At 44.4% G+C, this 16,985-nt stretch overlaps 1 protein-coding gene across 2 annotated transcripts in view; it reads right to left on the bottom strand.

The window, feature by feature from the left end:
• Positions 1-545: 545 nt before the first annotated feature.
• The window catches only part of PRKCQ (protein kinase C theta), a 155,281-nt gene continuing 138,841 nt past the window's right edge, over positions 546-16,985 (bottom strand). For both annotated transcript variants that reach the window (XM_070380911.1, XM_070380912.1), the window contains exons 16-18: positions 13,283-13,471; positions 4,400-4,528; positions 546-1,763 (exon numbers count right to left, since the gene is read on the bottom strand). In XM_070380911.1, coding sequence (XP_070237012.1) covers positions 1,608-1,763; positions 4,400-4,528; positions 13,283-13,471 — 474 coding nt within the window. In that variant the 3' untranslated portion in view covers positions 546-1,607. The remainder of the gene's footprint in view (positions 1,764-4,399; positions 4,529-13,282; positions 13,472-16,985) is intronic.

Below are 16,985 nucleotides of genomic sequence, written 5' to 3'. Positions count from 1 at the left end.
CATCTTTCTTTGTATCAAAAGTTGCAGAGAGGTGGCGAGCACATTCTATAAGAACCGGAAAGAAGGCTGTCATTGGAGGAAGCAGAGTCAGGAGAGAGGTTAGGAGGCAGAGCTGAATTCGGGGGTTGGAGATCATTCCTTCAAAGAATCTTACTGGAGGGAAGAGCATCCCAGGTGCTGAGAACAGGAAGTGCAAAGGCCCTGAGGTACAACTGCGTCCGGCGTGACGGGGAGACCACGATGACAAGTCACTGGAGCAAAGCTGAGAGTGGGAAACTAAAGACCTGATCCCACAGGTCCCGGGAAGACTGTAGGGAATTTGGAATAAAGTATGTTGGAAAGTGAGTGGAAAAAGAAATCTTGTAGGAAAGAGAAAGAGAAATATAACACCAATAACTTCAGGGTTATCTGAGCCTCTCTCCTGGTTGAGGATTTTGAATGATTCTCAAAATTTAAAACATCACCTCAATGCTAGCTATATTTTGATGATAACCTAAACAGAACCAAGTTGGGGGTAAGGGGGATGAGTAGGGAATTAAACTATGAAGAGGCATCTTTCTCTTTTATTCCATTTTTATGTATCCACTCTTTGTCATGAAGTCACAACATTTTATCAAAATATACAAACAGCACAGATACTTTAAACATGAATAGTTAGAATTCTTATTAAATAAGATCATTGTGAATAGCATGCATGGGTGTTTATCCTGAAAGATGTCTTTCTCAAGAGACTTATGAGTCATCAAAACATCCGTAACAGTATCAGAAAGGAATGGGATTTCTTTTCCCTAGAAGAATTACACATTTCATTTTTTTTTCTCCTGTTCTAATGTGAGGATGATAATGAGAAACTGCCACTGATACTGAAATCAACTGAGAATGGATGGGTGGAAAAGTTTTATTGGCAGGAGTAAAACGATGCTATGACTAAATCTTCATTGGATTCTAATTTCTACGTTGACAAGATAACAAGAGTAGGGGTCGAGTCAACCTTCCATATCAATGACACCAACACTCCCCATCTTCCTTTCTCCCATGAATTTCCTTGCTAATCAGAATGAGTGGATTTGTAAATCTCAAGTTATAAGCTATGTTTATTATGAAGAGTTCCTGTAAGAACCTAGTCAGGGCTTCCCCCACCCCTTCCCCCTTACACTTGCACAGGTATGAACAGAATGAAATGGGTTAGTGGTGACTTGTCTGTGGCTGAATGGAATCCAGTGCTACACCAGGCAATGTGCTGTCTTCGGTCTTGAGAGGTTCAGACTATGCTCCTTGAGTCAACACATAGGTCATGGACCAGTAGTTGGTGCCCATGTGAAGAGTCATAACTCAGAGCAGAGTTCAGTTTTCAGATCTTTCACAGCATGGAGACCCATCTTCAAGTAAATAGCTACAGTGAGTAAGGAACTAACTTCAAGACTGGCCATGGTCATCAGTGAAGCAGAGCTAGTTTCTGCTACAGACAAAGCTGCTGAGGAGCTCCAAGGGGCTCAGCCTCTATGGTTGAGTGTTTCTTTTCTTTTCCAAGTTGAAAAGGAACCCAAGGAGTGTCCGCTTGAACCAGTTCACGGAGGGAAGAGGACAAATCCTCTGGAGAGGCGAGGTCAGGATATCAGTTTCTCCATCCCTGGGTTCATGAAGGAAAAGTTCCGGAACATGTTCTGGTCCATGCTGTTGATCAGCGCCCTGTCTGCGAAGGACAGCCGGGGCTTCTCATTCAGGAATTCCTTGTCGAAATTGCTGCAGTCATATGGTGATTTCTGGATCAGAGTTTAAGTGGTGGGGAGAAAAAGAGAAGATGATCAGCCACTGAACTCATTATCTTTGTTTTCACCATCAAGGCTATAATCTGCAAATGAAAAAGGTGACATCTGCAAATAAAGTAACACTTACAGATGATCATACGGGAGTTTTATTGACCATCTCTCAGACCCCGGATCATCAGTGTTATCAACAGCATAATAAATACATATAGAGGGATTCTATGACTTGCACATTCAAATAAGTGTACGTGAAGCAGGATTGGCAACCTTTGGGAAAATGGTCAGCCCCAATCTGACCTCTGATCTTTTAACTTACAGGTGACCCTGGGTGGAGGAGTAGTGGGAGGTAGGGGTGGGGGTTGGGAGTGGAGGAGGGGAGGAGTTTTGCAGAGTATATATTCCTGTTCTGTCAACATCCTTCACTACTGTTCATTCCCCTTACCCACAGGCATCTTATTTTTTTTAAGTCATTTTATTTAATTTTTTATTAAAAATTTTATTGCTGGATAACTGATTTACAATGTGTTAGTTTCAAGTGTACAGCAAAGTGAATCAGTTATATATATATATATATACATAAATACATAAAATACTACTCTTTTTTTAGATTCCTCATAAGGACCTACTGTGTATAGCACAGGGAACTCTACTCTTTAATGGCCTGAATGGGAAAAGAATCCCATGCTAATGTTATTATTAAACATCTTGGGCTGTCTTCCATAGACAAGACAGATTAGGGTGACCTCCCTTCATGCCACCCGATCTATTGGTGCCCATGACCAAAAACAGACCTATTCACAAATACGGTTCAGTATGGTGTACACTTCCACTTTCTAAGATTAAAAGCAACCATTATGCAATGTCACCCTCATACGAGCATGACTAAGAGTCAGCCCTTCCCACCCTTAAGGGGCCTCCAGAGCTGCTGAGGCCAACGGTTCTTTGGTCTTTGCCTACAGAAAGCTGCTTAGACTGCAGGTCAGGGAAATGCCTTCCTATGGGAGGAATTTGGAATCATCCCACAAGGAAAGAGTAGATCAAAGGTCCAATTTATTTGTGCAGAAAATATCAAGTCCATCATAGTCTCTCATGGAAGTCGAGACAAACGACATTGCCCCGATGAGCTGGAACAAGGCAGAAATTACTCTCTAAATTATTAACCTGTGTATTAGAAATGGTGCTGTTACAAATAAGAAGACTGCTATGGGCCAGCCCTGTAGGACCCTCAGAACATCCCCAGAGCTTAGGAAAATGTTGAGAATAACTAACGCTTCCTGGCCTGGGGACACACTGCCCTGACTGGCCATCCACCACCACAGGTAACAACGGAAGACGTTTTCTAGAGTGAATGCACTGCTTTGAAATCCACAAGCCTGTGCCACCTGGTGCAAAGACGGTTCATATTCACCCAGGTCGCTGCTATCTCATTCTCAGAATCACCAGGAATGGGGTAGAGCTGGCACTTTGCTTTACTCCTAAAAAGCCCACCACTTTGCTTTACTCTTAAAAAAAAAAAGTTGTGATATATATATGGATCCCAATCTCCCAGTCTACCCCACTCTCCCCACCCCCTTGGAATCTATATGTTTGCTCTCTACAAATACATGGGCCTGTGTTTCTGCTTGTAAAGAGGTTCATCTGTACATTGTTATAAATTCCACATATTTGTGTTAATATACAATGTTTTTCTGGCTTCACTCTGTATGACAGTCTCTAGTTCCATCCATGTCTCCGCAAATGACACAATTTCGCTCCTTTTTATGGCTGAGTAATATTCCATTGTATACATGTACTACTGGGGAGTTTGTGTTTAACAGCGACAGAGTTTCAGTTGAGGAAGGTGGAAAACTCAGGCGGGTGGATGATGGTGAGCGTTCCACAACCTTGTGAATGTCCTTAGTGCTACTGAACAGTGAAATGTTAAAATAGTATGTGTTGTATTATGTGACTTTTACCATGATAAAAAAAATTTTTTTTAATTGTGGTAAAATGTACATAACATGAAAGTGACCATCCTAACCCTTTTTAAGTGTTCAGGTGCATTCATATGCTCCGTCACCATGACTACCATCTACCTTCAGAACATTTTTTTATCTCAACTTTGCCTCATTTTACAGTGACCCAGGAAGTTCTGCCCTTGCTCAGGGAGGTTGGTGACTCTTGCCAGTGGGAATTTAGAGACCTGTCTTGAAAAACATCTACCAGTTACCATCAGGGTCTGTAGTTACATGACCAGATGATATATGTCAGGGAAAATTTCACAAATATCACAGAACACATGGCTCCAAAATTCCTGTTAAAGGAGGCAGGGTTTACGCTCAGGTGTGGGTCACACAGACTTGACCCTGAAAGCTTGAATGCATCCATGCACAGCTCGCATCTCAGGGTTACCTGTCCACACACACATTCGGTGTAAGGCCTGTATACTCAGTGATCCATTCTTCATGCAGCTACATTTGACACAGTAAATGAGTTACATCCCCCTCCCCAGCCCCATAGCCTGCTTATGGTTAAAGAAGATTTTCTTCCAAGAACAGCACCCCAGAGGGTGGGTGAGAAGCCAGGGTCCATGCAGCCTGGGTGTGACGTGAGGATGGTACTGGCAGGACCTCAGGGTCCCGGGGGCCCCTTACCACTTTAGGCCTGAATGGCGGGTCGATCTCCTTCCTTTCCAGCTCTTCCCAATTGATCTCCCGAAACAAGGGGTGCTGACGGATGTCTCCCCTCACCCCCAGCCGCTTCTCAGGCTCTCTTACGAAGAGCTGAAAGGGAGCAGAAGGGGAGCAGTTACTTCTCATGGGATGAACTAGGCTCCTCAGATGCAGGGAGCCCAGTCCGCATGGCTTGACTCCACTAGGAGAGGGGTTTGGCTCTTGCCACCTGATTTCAGAGCCTTCTTTTTCTACAACTGTCTTAAACTATCGACTCCAGTCAAACTAGTGGCAACCGGTCTACTGAATATTCCAGAGTCTGAGCTTTGCTCTAGAAATGCTATTTTTTGAATTATCTAGACCTCGATCGAAATCAGCTTTGCCCTGTGTTATTCATGAGGCCGCCAGCAAGTTACAGAAGCTCTGAGTTGGGTCATCAGTAAGGTGAGTGAATCCTCCTTACAGGACTGTTTTGTGGGTTACAATAACAACACACACACACACACACGCACACATGCAGGTGTGTGCTAATTCCTGGTCTGCAAAACACACCAGCAGAGGGTAAGTGACCGGCGTGTTTCTTGCTTGGTTGACTGCCATCAACTGAGTTTGATTTCTGACAAAGCTTTCTTAGACTCACAGTCATGCTCTAAGGAAAAGCTTAGCCTCGTGTTGTTATAATTAAATGCTTCAGGGAATCAGATTAGCAGTGTAACAGCTGCCTGAGGCCAAGTGTGCACACACTAGTTTTCTGTTCATTCCCCCAGTAACATGGGGCGTTTGTTCCAAGAGGATCATGAGAAAGAGTTTTATGAGCCTAACAGATATATCTGTGAAAGGTAAAAAAAAAAAAAAAAAAATTTAGAAGATAAAAGGTATAATGAGAAGGTAATATGATCTCCAGCTTCAGGACTCCAAATCCTTTCTAGTTTTGCACAGAGTAAATTATCATCTTCTCTGCCCTGCAGCTGATCCTCCCTACCCTGGTCCTGAAGATGCCCGTTGACCTCGTGGGAAGTCATCATCTCTGCCACAGGGGAGGCTGCACCAAAGGAATAAATGTTTACAGAGAAAGATTTGATTTCGTCCATAAAAGCTGTCACAAGCGTGGTTTACATTTGTAGGAAAAAGCACATCTCTTTCATAAATGGCCAGGACGCAGCTGGAGTTTGTTTAAACGTATTCGACTGTCTGGGCAAGAAAGCAGTGTGGGCGGCCCCCTCCCCTGACCCCCAGGCTTGGCATCTGCCCCTGGAATCTCCCCTCCAACCTCAGCCCCTCCTCAGACGGCTCTTTCTACTAAAGGGAGAGGTATTTCTGTCTGGGGTCATTAGTGTTTCATCATTTTCCAGACAAACGGACAGGACATCCTGGATAAATAAATGAGTAAGAAAGGGGAGTGTCTCTGACCACCGTCAACTGGACAGCCATGTTCCAGCGGTAATTCCTTAAACCTTAAAGAAGACATTTCACACAACTTTTAAAGCTTACTTTTCATTTAGTTATTACAAAACATTGGCTGTATTCCCCACGTTGTATAATATATCCTTCTAGCCCATCTGGCACCTAAGAGTTTGCGCCTCCCCTCCCACCCCTGTGCCACCCCACCCTCCTCCCCGCTGGCAGCCACCAGCTCTCTGTATCGGTGGGTCTGCTGCTTTTTTGCTATATTCACTAGTTTGCTGTACTTTTAAGATTCCACATATAAGTGATATAGTATTTACTTTTCTGTGAAAGTGTTAGTTGCTCAGACCTGTCCAACTCTTGTGACAAGGTCTGACTTATTTTCACTTAGCATAATGCCCTCTGAGTCCATTCATGTTGTTGCAAATGACAAAATTTCATTCTTCCGTATGGCTAAACAGTATTATATCGGATGTGTATGTGTGTGTGTACATATGTGCATATATATATATATACACATACATATATATACATATATAAAAATCTTCTTGACTCATTTGTCATTGATGAAGTCTCAGGTGTTGCTCCCATGTCTTTGTTATTATAAATATTTTTAGTTTGTTGAGGAACCTCCATGCTGTTTTCCATAATGGCTGCACCAATTTACGTTCCCTCCAACAATGTAGGAGAATTTCCTCTTCTCTACTTCCTTGCCAACGTTTCTTATTTGTTGTCTTTTTGCAATAGACATTCTGACAGGTGTGAGGTGACATCTCACTGTGGTTGATTTGTGTTTCCTTGATGATTAGTGATGTCGAGCATCTTTTCATGTGCCTCTTGACCATCCTCATTTCTTCTTTGGAAAAGGTCTTCTGCCCATTTTTGTTTTGTTATTTTTTATTTTTTTCTTTTTTAAAATATAAATTTATTTTAATTGGAGGCTAATTACTTTATAATATTGTATTGGTTTTGCCATACATCAACATGAATCCGCCACTGTATACATGTGTTCCCCTCCTGAACCCCCCTCCCACCTCCCTCCCCATACCATCCCTCTGGGTCATCCCAGTGCACCAGCCCTGAGTGTCCTGTATCCTGCATCGAACCTGGACTGGTGATTCATTTCACATATGATATTATACATGTTTCAATGCCATTCTCCCAAATCATCCCACCCTCTCCCTCTCCCACAGAGTCCAAAAGACTGTTCTATACATCTGTGTCTCTTTTGCTGTCTCACATTCAGGGTTATCGTTACCATCTTTCTAAATTCCACATATATGCATTAATATACTATATTGGTGTTTTTCTTTCTGGCTTACTTCACTCTGTATAATAGGCTCCAGTTTCATCCACCTCATTAGAACTGATTCAAATGTATTCTTTTTAATGGCTGAGTAATATGGTACTGGCACAAAGACAGGAATACAGATCAATGGAACAAAATAGAAAGCCCAGAGATAAATTCTGCCCATTTTTAAATTGGGTTGTTTTTCTTTTGATGTTGACTTGTGTGAGTTGTTTACATATGCTGGCTATTAATCCCTATTGATCATCCCGTCTGCAAACATTTCCTCTCACTCACTGGTCTGTCTTTCGTTTTGTCCATGGCCCCCTTTTCCAGCTGTAATTCTTGCTGGGGCACAGCCTCTCCTGACGTGCATTTGTTCAGTGCACTACACGCACCCACGCCCTTGCAGGACTAAAGAGGATGCAGCCCGGAGCAGACACCACTGCCGCTACAGATGCCAGTGAGTACTCTGTCCAACTTTTTCAGAGGATCCATTACTTCTGGGTCTCACAACATTAGGTATAACTCCCTAGAGGGAGTTTCTCTCAAAATGATTCATTAGTATACCTTTGATTTTTACAGAAAAGGGAGCTCAAGGATGTGAGGGCTGTTGGATTAAAATTATAGAGCAAAAGAGACGCAGAGATGAAACTAGAGGCCAGTCTTACAATTAGCACATTGCAAAATTTTTATCAGACCAGCTCCTAGAACCTGGGAGATCTTCCCGCGGAGCAAGGACATGGACATTTTACTTACTCACAGGAGAAAGAATAAGCACAGATTCCTCCACGTGGATTTAAAACCTCTTTCAACAACTGGTTCTTTTTCTTCCCCTTCTTTATCCTTAATTGTCTTTGTTTCTGCTCTATTCACCAAAAAAATTCACTTTCTACATTCACAGCAAATCTTTTCCCTGCCACTGAAACTCTGCAGGTGACTTTTTTTAAAAGCGGAGGAGGGTATTTGCTAGAATTTAGCTTTGGATTTAGTTTTGTTCTTAAACTTTTTATTTTGAAATAATTATAGGGTCTCAGTCTGCTGTAACAAAATGCCCCAGACTGGGAGGCTTAAATAGCAGACGTTTGTTTCTCGTGGTTCTGAGGGTGGGAAGTCCAGGATCAAGGTGCTGACATGGTCAGTTTCTGGTAAGACCTCTCGTCCTGGCCCGGAGGCGGCCGTCTTCTTGCCATGGGCTCACGAGGCCTTTTCTTGGCGCACGTGTTTGGAGGGAGCGATCTCTTTTCTCTCCCTCTTTTTGTAAGGACACTAATCGCACCTTGAGGACCCCACCCTCATGACCCTATCTAAACCTAATTGCCCCTCAAAGGCCTCACCACCTATAACATCACGTTGTGAGTTCGAGGACTTAAACATGCGAGGTTCTGGGAGCACGCAGACATTCAGATCATACATGTAGATTCACAGGAAGTTGCGAAGAGAGTAGAGGGGGTCCTGCGCACCTTTCGCCTGGTCTCCCCTAGCGCGTCCATCGTAATATGACGACAGCACAGGAGGCCGACACGCACACGGTGTATGCGCCTCGTCCTGTGTATCACATGTGGAGGTCTGGGTGGCCAGGAAGACAAACAGGACCCAGGACTGTCATGTCACCACAAAGATCTCCCGTGGGGTTCCCCTTGATGGTCACTCCCCTGCCGCCACGACCCCTAACCCCTGGGAGCCACTAATCTGATTTACAACTCACAATGTTGTCCTTTCAAGAATGTTACAGATGTGGGCTCACACAGTACGTGACCTATAGAGACTGACTTTTTCTTCTTTGCACTTTAATGTCCTTTGGTTCCCTGGTGACTCAATAGTTCTGTCCTTTTAATTGCTGAGTAATTAAAAGATGGAAACTTGGCATTAGAAAGTAAAAGGCCTATGCCCTTGCTCTCCCAGGTTCTGGGAGCTGAGCTGATAAAATTAGTTTCCATCTTGCACTTTTCACCGCATCTTTTCTCCTCCAACAGGAAGCAATCCTTTCCTCCTCCTCAGGCTTCCTCTCCTTGGAAACCACCCCGCCCCCAGTGTCTTTCTGTGGACTTACTCCCGTCATCTCCACCTGGTCAGGGTTACACCCTCACTGCGTCCTTGCCGGGCCGTCTCCTCTGCTGAGCTGGGAGGAGCTGGGTTTGGAGGCACAGGTGTTCAGCTTTATGGAAAAGGTAGCTGCAAGGTCAGCTTCAGACCTTCCAAGCCTTTTCTTCGCTTTCTTTTTCTAGTGAGTTCTTACAGTCTAGGCCTTTGGAGGGCAGCCTTCATGCTGTGGATTGAACCGTGTCCCTTCAAAATCCGTGTATTGAATCCCTAGCCCCTAGTGTGAGTTAACTGGGAGTAAGGAGATGCTTAAGGTTAATGAGGTCATGACGGTGGAGCTGAGTCCTTATAAGAGGAGGTCTCAGAGTTGTCATTGCAAGAACACAGTGCCTGCCAGCAGGAGGGTTCTCACCAGAAACCCACCCTGTCAGGCCCAGACCTTGGATTCCCAAGCCTTCAGAAATGTAAGTAAGTAAATTTCTGTTGTTTAATTCGCCCAGTCTACGGTGTTTTGTTTCAGCAGCTGGAACCAACTAACATACCTCAATTAAGTCCTTCCAAGAGCCAGGGTGTAAAATAAATGTAACAACTGTCATAGTGCCTGAAGCTGCCATTATGGAAAAGCAAAATTGTTTACATTCCAATCCTTGTAACTAATTTTTACTGTTGTCATCTTTTTTTTAATTGGTTAATTTTGAAATTAGCTTTCATTTTATAGATGTGTTGTTCAGTCATTAAAAGTGAACTTAATTGGTCATTTGGGGAGTTTTCTAAGTTTACTGCCTGTTTGGATCCATCAGAAAGTGCAAGCTGAGGGTGTACTGGTTCAGATTTTTAAATACCATCAACCTTGGGCTGGGGCTCCTCTGGGGGCTTTGTCAGCACTTCAGATTCAAGACCTTGATTCCTCAGGGAGAACTCCACAGCCGCCTCTACGTATGAAACACCCTAAACAAGCTGACAGTCGGATGAGAGGCTGAAGTGTATTGCTCAGTTTAAATTTAATTCTGAGCAGTTCTTCATGAGAAAAAAGGAGACTGGTGGAAAAAAAGATAGGCCAGATAATCTTCTAAGTTTGGATTTAAAACCACTGATAACATCTGATGTTGAAAGATCCTATTCTCGTCCCCTTTTCATTATAAGAAGAGCAGAGCTAAAAATTATTTTCCTAAATGACTTTTTATTTTAGCTAGCTGATACGAGTTGTCAGAAATCAAAACCCTGTTTTGTTCAAAACACCTGTATTTGCAGTTCTTTTTAGATCTGCTGGCTCTTGGTTAATACTCGTGGGTCTTTTTGATCCACATAGTTGCTGGAACAGCTCAGTAAATGTAGGTGCTTATCATGATATGTAATTAGCATGTTGTATGAGCATGAGTTTCTTTTTTATTTTTTACAACTTACTACAATCACCCTGTAATGGTATTTTGCATCTTCAAAAGACGAGAACTTAAAGTTTAATTCTGTAGTGATGGCTTTCCAGTACATCGCGTGTCTCTGTAATGGACTGACTCCCTGGGCGCTCCTGGTTCATGGTTAGTGATTCTTGGGGTCTGTAGCACTGGGTTCTGGTTCTTTTTTTTTTTTTCTTAAGTAATTTCCTTTCTTATTTTTGTTTATTTTTGGCTGTGCTGGGTCTTCACTGTGCAGGCTTTTCTCTGGCGACAGTGAGTGCGGGTGCTCTCTGGCTGTGCTGTGGTGGCTTCTCTTGTTGCGGCCATGGGCTCACAGGCTCAGGAGCTGTGCTGCATGAGCTCAGCTGCTCCACGGTATGTGGAATCCTCCAGACCAGGACTCGAACTTGTGTCTCCTGCATTGGCAGGCGGATTCTTTGCTGCTGAGCCACCAGGGAAGCCTGCCAAGGCTTAAGTCTGGTCTATCGCGGGTGAGGTCTGACTCCTGCTTTGATAGTAAATTCTGGAGATCGCTGCTAAGATGATAAGAGCCTGCAGTATCAAGGGTTCTGGGTGAAAAATACATCAATGTCTTCCTATGGACACGGGTCAGGAACGTGGCAGGAGGGCTGGCCTGCGTCCATTTGGACAGCCCGTGGACTCTGCTCAGCAGGAGTCTCACCCACATGGAGTGTTGCTGGCTGAAGGTTTCATACAGAAGTTGGGTTGAGGGATGAATTCAACAGCCTGAATCTCAAGGGCTTCATTGCAAATTGTCTCCAATTACAGGCATTTCCAAGACACCTGGTAGAATCCCATACAAAGCCTTGGCTTTATTTTTTTGGTCATGTCATGTGGCTTGTGGGATCTTAGTTCCCTGACCAGGGATTGAACCTGGGCTCTCTGCATTGTGAACGCACCGAGTCCTAACTGGTCCACCAGGGAACTTCCAAAGTCTCAGCTTTAAAACTCATCAGATTCAAAGAGCAGGAGGCCCTCAGTCATCCAAGAGCAGTTCTTTCTCTTCATAATCTCTCTGTCCTCTTGCTGTGTTCGGTCTGAAGCAGAAACCCAAGAGTTGGAGACGAAGGTAACGCACACACAGTTGGCAGTCTATGACCACTCTCTCTTCTCCAGAAGCGAGCAGCTGCCAGCCGTGAACTTGGCCAGAGGAAAGGGAGCTGGAAGTCTTTGCTTTCAAGTTAGGACTGATGTAGTGACTTATATCTTGGCCAGGACAGCTTTAATTTCTCAGCAGAGACACTGTTTTCTAACTTAGGAGTGACAAGAACTTTTTCTTTTATCTAAGAATGAGCAGAAAGCCACACATCTTATCCACATCTTCATCCAGGGTAAGGGGAAGATTTTTAACTACGTTTCAGGATCAGCGTTATAATTCGACATCTGTACACATTACAGAGCGATCACCACTGAGATCTAATTATCACCCATCACCATAGAGTTGACCCCCCTTCATCTGTTTTTGCCCAATCCCCTAACCCTCTTCTCCACTGGTAATCATGAATCTGTTCTTTGTATCCATGAGTTTGTTTTTATTTCATTGTGCTTGTTTTGTGTGTTTTCTTAGATTTCACATGAGTGAAAGCACATGGTACCTGTCTTTCTCTGTCTGACTTATTTCACTAGCTAGAACAACCCCCTAGATCCATCCATGGTGTTGTAAATGGCAATATTTCATCTTCACGGCTGAGTAATATTCCATTATGCACATCTCACACACATCATAGCTTCCCCTGTTCATCCATGGATAAACATTTAGGTTGTTTCCACATCTTGGCTATTGTAAACAATGCTGCAGTGAACACAGAGGTGCATATGTATTTCCCAATTAGTGTTTCTATGTCATTTGAATGAATAACCAAAGTGGAAGACATATGAGTGCATGGCCGTTCTGTTCCTAACTTCTTGATGAACCCCCATACAGTTTTCCATAGTGTACCTATCGATTGACGTTCCCAACAACAGTGTATGAGGTTCCCTTTTCTCCATATCCCCATCAGTACTTACTTCTTGCCCTCTTGATAACAGCCACTCGGACAGGTACGAGATGACAGCTCATTGTATTTGTGACTTGCGTTCTCCCTGGTGAGTGATGTTAAGCGTCTTTTCATGTACATACTAGCCCCCTGTATGTCTTTGAGAAAACTGTTGATTCAGATCCTCCTCTGCTCATTTAAAAATGGGGTTGTTTGTTGTTGAGTTGTATGATTTCTTTATGTATTTTGGATATTAATCCCTTATTAGACATATGATTTGCAAGTATCTTCTCCCATTCAAAGTTTTCATTTTGATGATTTCGTTTGCTGTGCAGAAGAAGCTTTTTAGTTTGATGTCGTCGCATATTATTTTTTTGCTTTTGTTTCCCTTGCTTATAGAGCCAGATCCCCCAAAACATTGCTAGGACTGATGTTGATGAAGTCTATTTTCTTCTAGGAATTTTATGGCTTCAGGTGGACAGAATAGACTGTATAGGGACTGTTGCTGGAGATTTCTTTTGTAAATTATGCATGTGACTCATTTTGATAGCTCATGTTCATCCTACTGGTGCCTCAGCTAAAACAGACGGCAAGCATCCCCTTTAAGGCTGGCTCAGGACAATTGTTGTTTACTACGTACTGGGTTGGTCAAAAACTTTGTTCCAGTCTTTCCATAACATCTTACGATCAGAATACCTAGTGCTAATCTTACAAAAGTCTCCTTGACTTCACTTCTTACCTTCACTAAAAGGTCCTTCGCCTCCTTCTCGAGCCATCGCGGGTAAAAGGGATTGTCCATGCGGATGGAGTGGAAAAGCTCCTCTTCATCCTGCCCGTGGAAAGGGGACTGGCCTACTAGCATCTCGTAGAGGAGGACACCGAAGGACCACCAGTCCACAGAGTGGTTGTACTTCTGACCCAGGAGGATCTGTGTGACCAGGAGGCAAAGACACAGAGAATAAAAATGAGGTGGACTCGAAAACCTCGCATGGACTTCTCAAGGCCACACAGGATGTAACTCATGGGGACAGAGCGCGGTTTTACAAAGATGACACTGAAAACGATCTTTTGAGAAGTTAATGATCAGGTGGAAATGAGTGGGCAGTGCCCAAACTAAGCAAATATTTTTGAGATCAACCTCTTTTTCCCCCCACCTAAGCGAAACAGCTAAATTGTACCATCACCCCTCATCTGCCCATCTGAGACGGGAGCCTGTGGGTGACAGATTCAGCCCAGGAGAGCTGGTGTGTATCTATGCCCTTCAGTGCCTCCAAACCAAACCCACACGTTTTATGGACTTTCTGTTAAGTGCTGGGACTTCCCTGGTTGCTTGTTGGGTAAAGAACCTGCCTGTAACGCAGGAGACACAGGAGACACGAGTTCAGTCCTTGAGTTGGGAAGATCCCCTGGAGGAGGAAATAGCAACCCACTCCAGTATTCTTACCGGGAGAATCCCATGGACAGAGGAGCCTGGTGGGCTACAGTCCAAAGATTTGCAAAGAGTTGAACATGAGTGAATGACTAAGCAACCTAAGAAAATGGTCCTGAATCTTTACATAAAGTTTTTGTAGCTAACCAAGCAGCCAAGGTGGAGAAGGCGATGGCACCCCACTCCAGTACTCTTGCCTGGAAAATCCCATGGATGGAGGAGCCTGGAAGGCTGCAGTCCTTGGGGTCGCTGAGGGTCAGACACGACTGAGCAACTTCACTTTCACTTTTCACTTCCATGCATTGGAGAAGGAAATGGCAACCCAGTCCAGTGTTCTTGCCTGGAGAATCCCAGGGACAGGGGAGCCTGGTGGGCTGCCGTCTATGGGGTCGCACAGAGTCAGACATGACTGAAGTGACTTAGCAGCAAGCAGCCAAGGAGGTTGACCAAGTCCACCCCTTAAACCTAAGCAGTCATGGTTATGAAGAGTCAAATTTTGTGACAACAAAAACAAGCTTGTTAGGACAACAAGCTGATAGATATTTGCAAAAAATAAAGATCAAGTTGCAATCAGAATTTTTCAATCTGCCACTGACTTCCAGGATAAAAATGCTATCTATTGGCCTTAATATTTGAACACCAAAGTTAATCTTAAAGTTCAAAAAATAACCTTAAGGAACAGTGTAAAAGTAGACCTAGGGAGAATGATAAAATAAAGATGAGCACACACAGCACAATCTTAGTTCAGGGGCCTTTGCCTCAAGTGGGGACTGGTTCAGGTGCAATTCCCAGGACATGCCACAAGGGGGAGCCCAGGGCAACCAGAAGCCGCTCTGAGCATCACATCCTGGTACACAACTTCATTAGTGTTGGATTAACGAAAAGAAATTTGGAGGACAGGAGACAGTTAAGGTGGAAATTCAGTCTGCCAGGGCTAGGTGATAAACAGTTTCAGTCTTAAGTTAGGAGAAAGAAGCACAATGCCAATTCAGTTATTCACGATATGAACAGAAAATCTGCAAACATCTGTGATGGGTCCTGGGCGTTTCCCCATACTTTGTGTGTTACTCCAAGAACGTCTGGGGCAGGTCCTCTTATCCCCGTGTAACAAAGGAGAGTGACTAGACCCTGGGAGGTTACATGTCTTCGGTAAGGTCTCCTGGTTAGTTAAGAGCTATGTTCTGAACCCTGGTCTTTGGGGATCTTACTATACAATGTTCCTTTTCTATTAATAATGTCTCCAGGATTGAAACTTTGCTCTAACTTGGTCATGCTCAAACTAGTATATATTTTTAAAGAAACTGGTGGAGAAACACTGAGATTCAAACCCTTTTGAATCTCAGACCCTGATGCCTTCTCTTGGCCATGCTGTCTTTTGTCCCGTGTCCTCCCCATCTTTGCTCAAAATAATTCAGGTAATCATAATGTTACCACTTCATGTCAGAGTCCCTCTTTCTCTCTTAGAGCAAAGGAGAGCTGCAATTCCATCTGCCTTGTGGAGCTAGTAATTTGAGGTCATGCTCACCGGGTGATGTTCACAGCAGAGGAAGTGTCCTCAGAAAACCGGGTGACCTCCACTCAGTGTGACTCCTGCCTTCTCCAGGGAGCGCCTTCTCTGTATTAAAATTCCTGACTAAGTGGCTGGTAGATGTTAGAAAGTAGGGTGTCTCCTTAGTTTACTGTTTTCCTATTCTTTGTCAAAATGAGTGTAGACCTCCAATTATACGTCAGACCCTCGGTCTTATAGCACTGACAGGAGACAAAGGAGGTTTTGAGAAGACCCCAGGAGGCATGGATTGCTGGGACTATTTCCTGGTTTGGAGGAGCACAGTCTGCTTTTTCATGTATCGTTTCTGACACTGCACTGAATGCCTTAATTTCTTGTGTTTTGGGATCTGCCCCCATATCTTTGGGGTCCCTAAGGGAGAGTGACTGAGATGAAGGAAAAACTTCACCAAGGCCCATGCATGGCGTGTGTGTGTAGCTTTGGAAAATGGGTAGGGTTTTGATAGAAGAGGGGGAAGCTAGGGAGTGTTCTTGTGTAAAAGAAGCCCAGGGATGGGGGAATCCAGCACAGGTTCAGAGACGGGCATTTGAGGTGCAGGGCTGAGTGCAGACATTCAGGGAACAGGTGACAGATGCTTTGAGTGGTGGGGGAGGAGCCTAGACATCAAGGTGGATAAACTGTGGTCCTTAACGGTGCAAAATTCAGTTTATTGGCAAATCAATCACATGTGCGCTGCGGTAGCACAGTTGCTGCTTCTGCTGCTAAGTCACTTCAGTCGTGTCTGACTCTGTGCGACCCCATAGATGGCAGCCCACCAGGCTCCTCTGTCCCTGGGATTCTCCAGGCAAGAACACTGGAGTGGGCTGCCATTTCCTTCTCCAATGCATGAAAGTGAAAAGTGAAAGTGAAGTCACTCGGTCGTGTCCTACTCGTAGCAAACCCATGGACTGCAGCCTACAAGCCTCCTCCGTCCATGGGATTTTCCAGGCAACAGTACTGGAGTGGGGTGCCAAGCACAGAGGAGGAAACAAGTGATTAGTGTAAGAAGCCAGAAGCATCTTCAGGGCAAAGATGACTCTGGAGGTGGGGGCGATCAGACCCAGGATCCCAAGTGCCCGGTTCAGGGCCACGGGAGAGGAGTGAAGCTGCAGTTCTTAGGACATACGATTAAGGACCTTGGCTCGGGGTTTTGGCTTGCACCAGACGATAACAGGGACCTCCTGAAGATGCTCAAAGTCGTGGCATGACAGGTTTCCCCACTAGAAAGGGAAATCTGGTGATGCAGTGGAGGAGTGGCCCTCAGTTCAAGGCACTCCAGGGGTCACCCAGACGGTGCCACAAGACGTAGATGAAGATACTAGAATTTGTATTTTTGCGAGTTTAAAAAAATTCTGAGGGACATCGGTGCCCTCGTTTAGAGACCTGAACAAGGACTAGGTTTCCCGAGAGGGGAATGGGAAGCCTCGTCCCAGGAGGAGCTGGGGGTGTGCCGGCTGGGGCGTCTGT

Source organism: Bos mutus, chromosome 13, assembly GCF_027580195.1.
Source record: "Bos mutus isolate GX-2022 chromosome 13, NWIPB_WYAK_1.1, whole genome shotgun sequence".
NCBI classification, from domain to species: domain Eukaryota; kingdom Metazoa; phylum Chordata; class Mammalia; order Artiodactyla; family Bovidae; genus Bos; species Bos mutus.
This window is presented reverse-complemented; position numbering and strand designations above follow the sequence as displayed.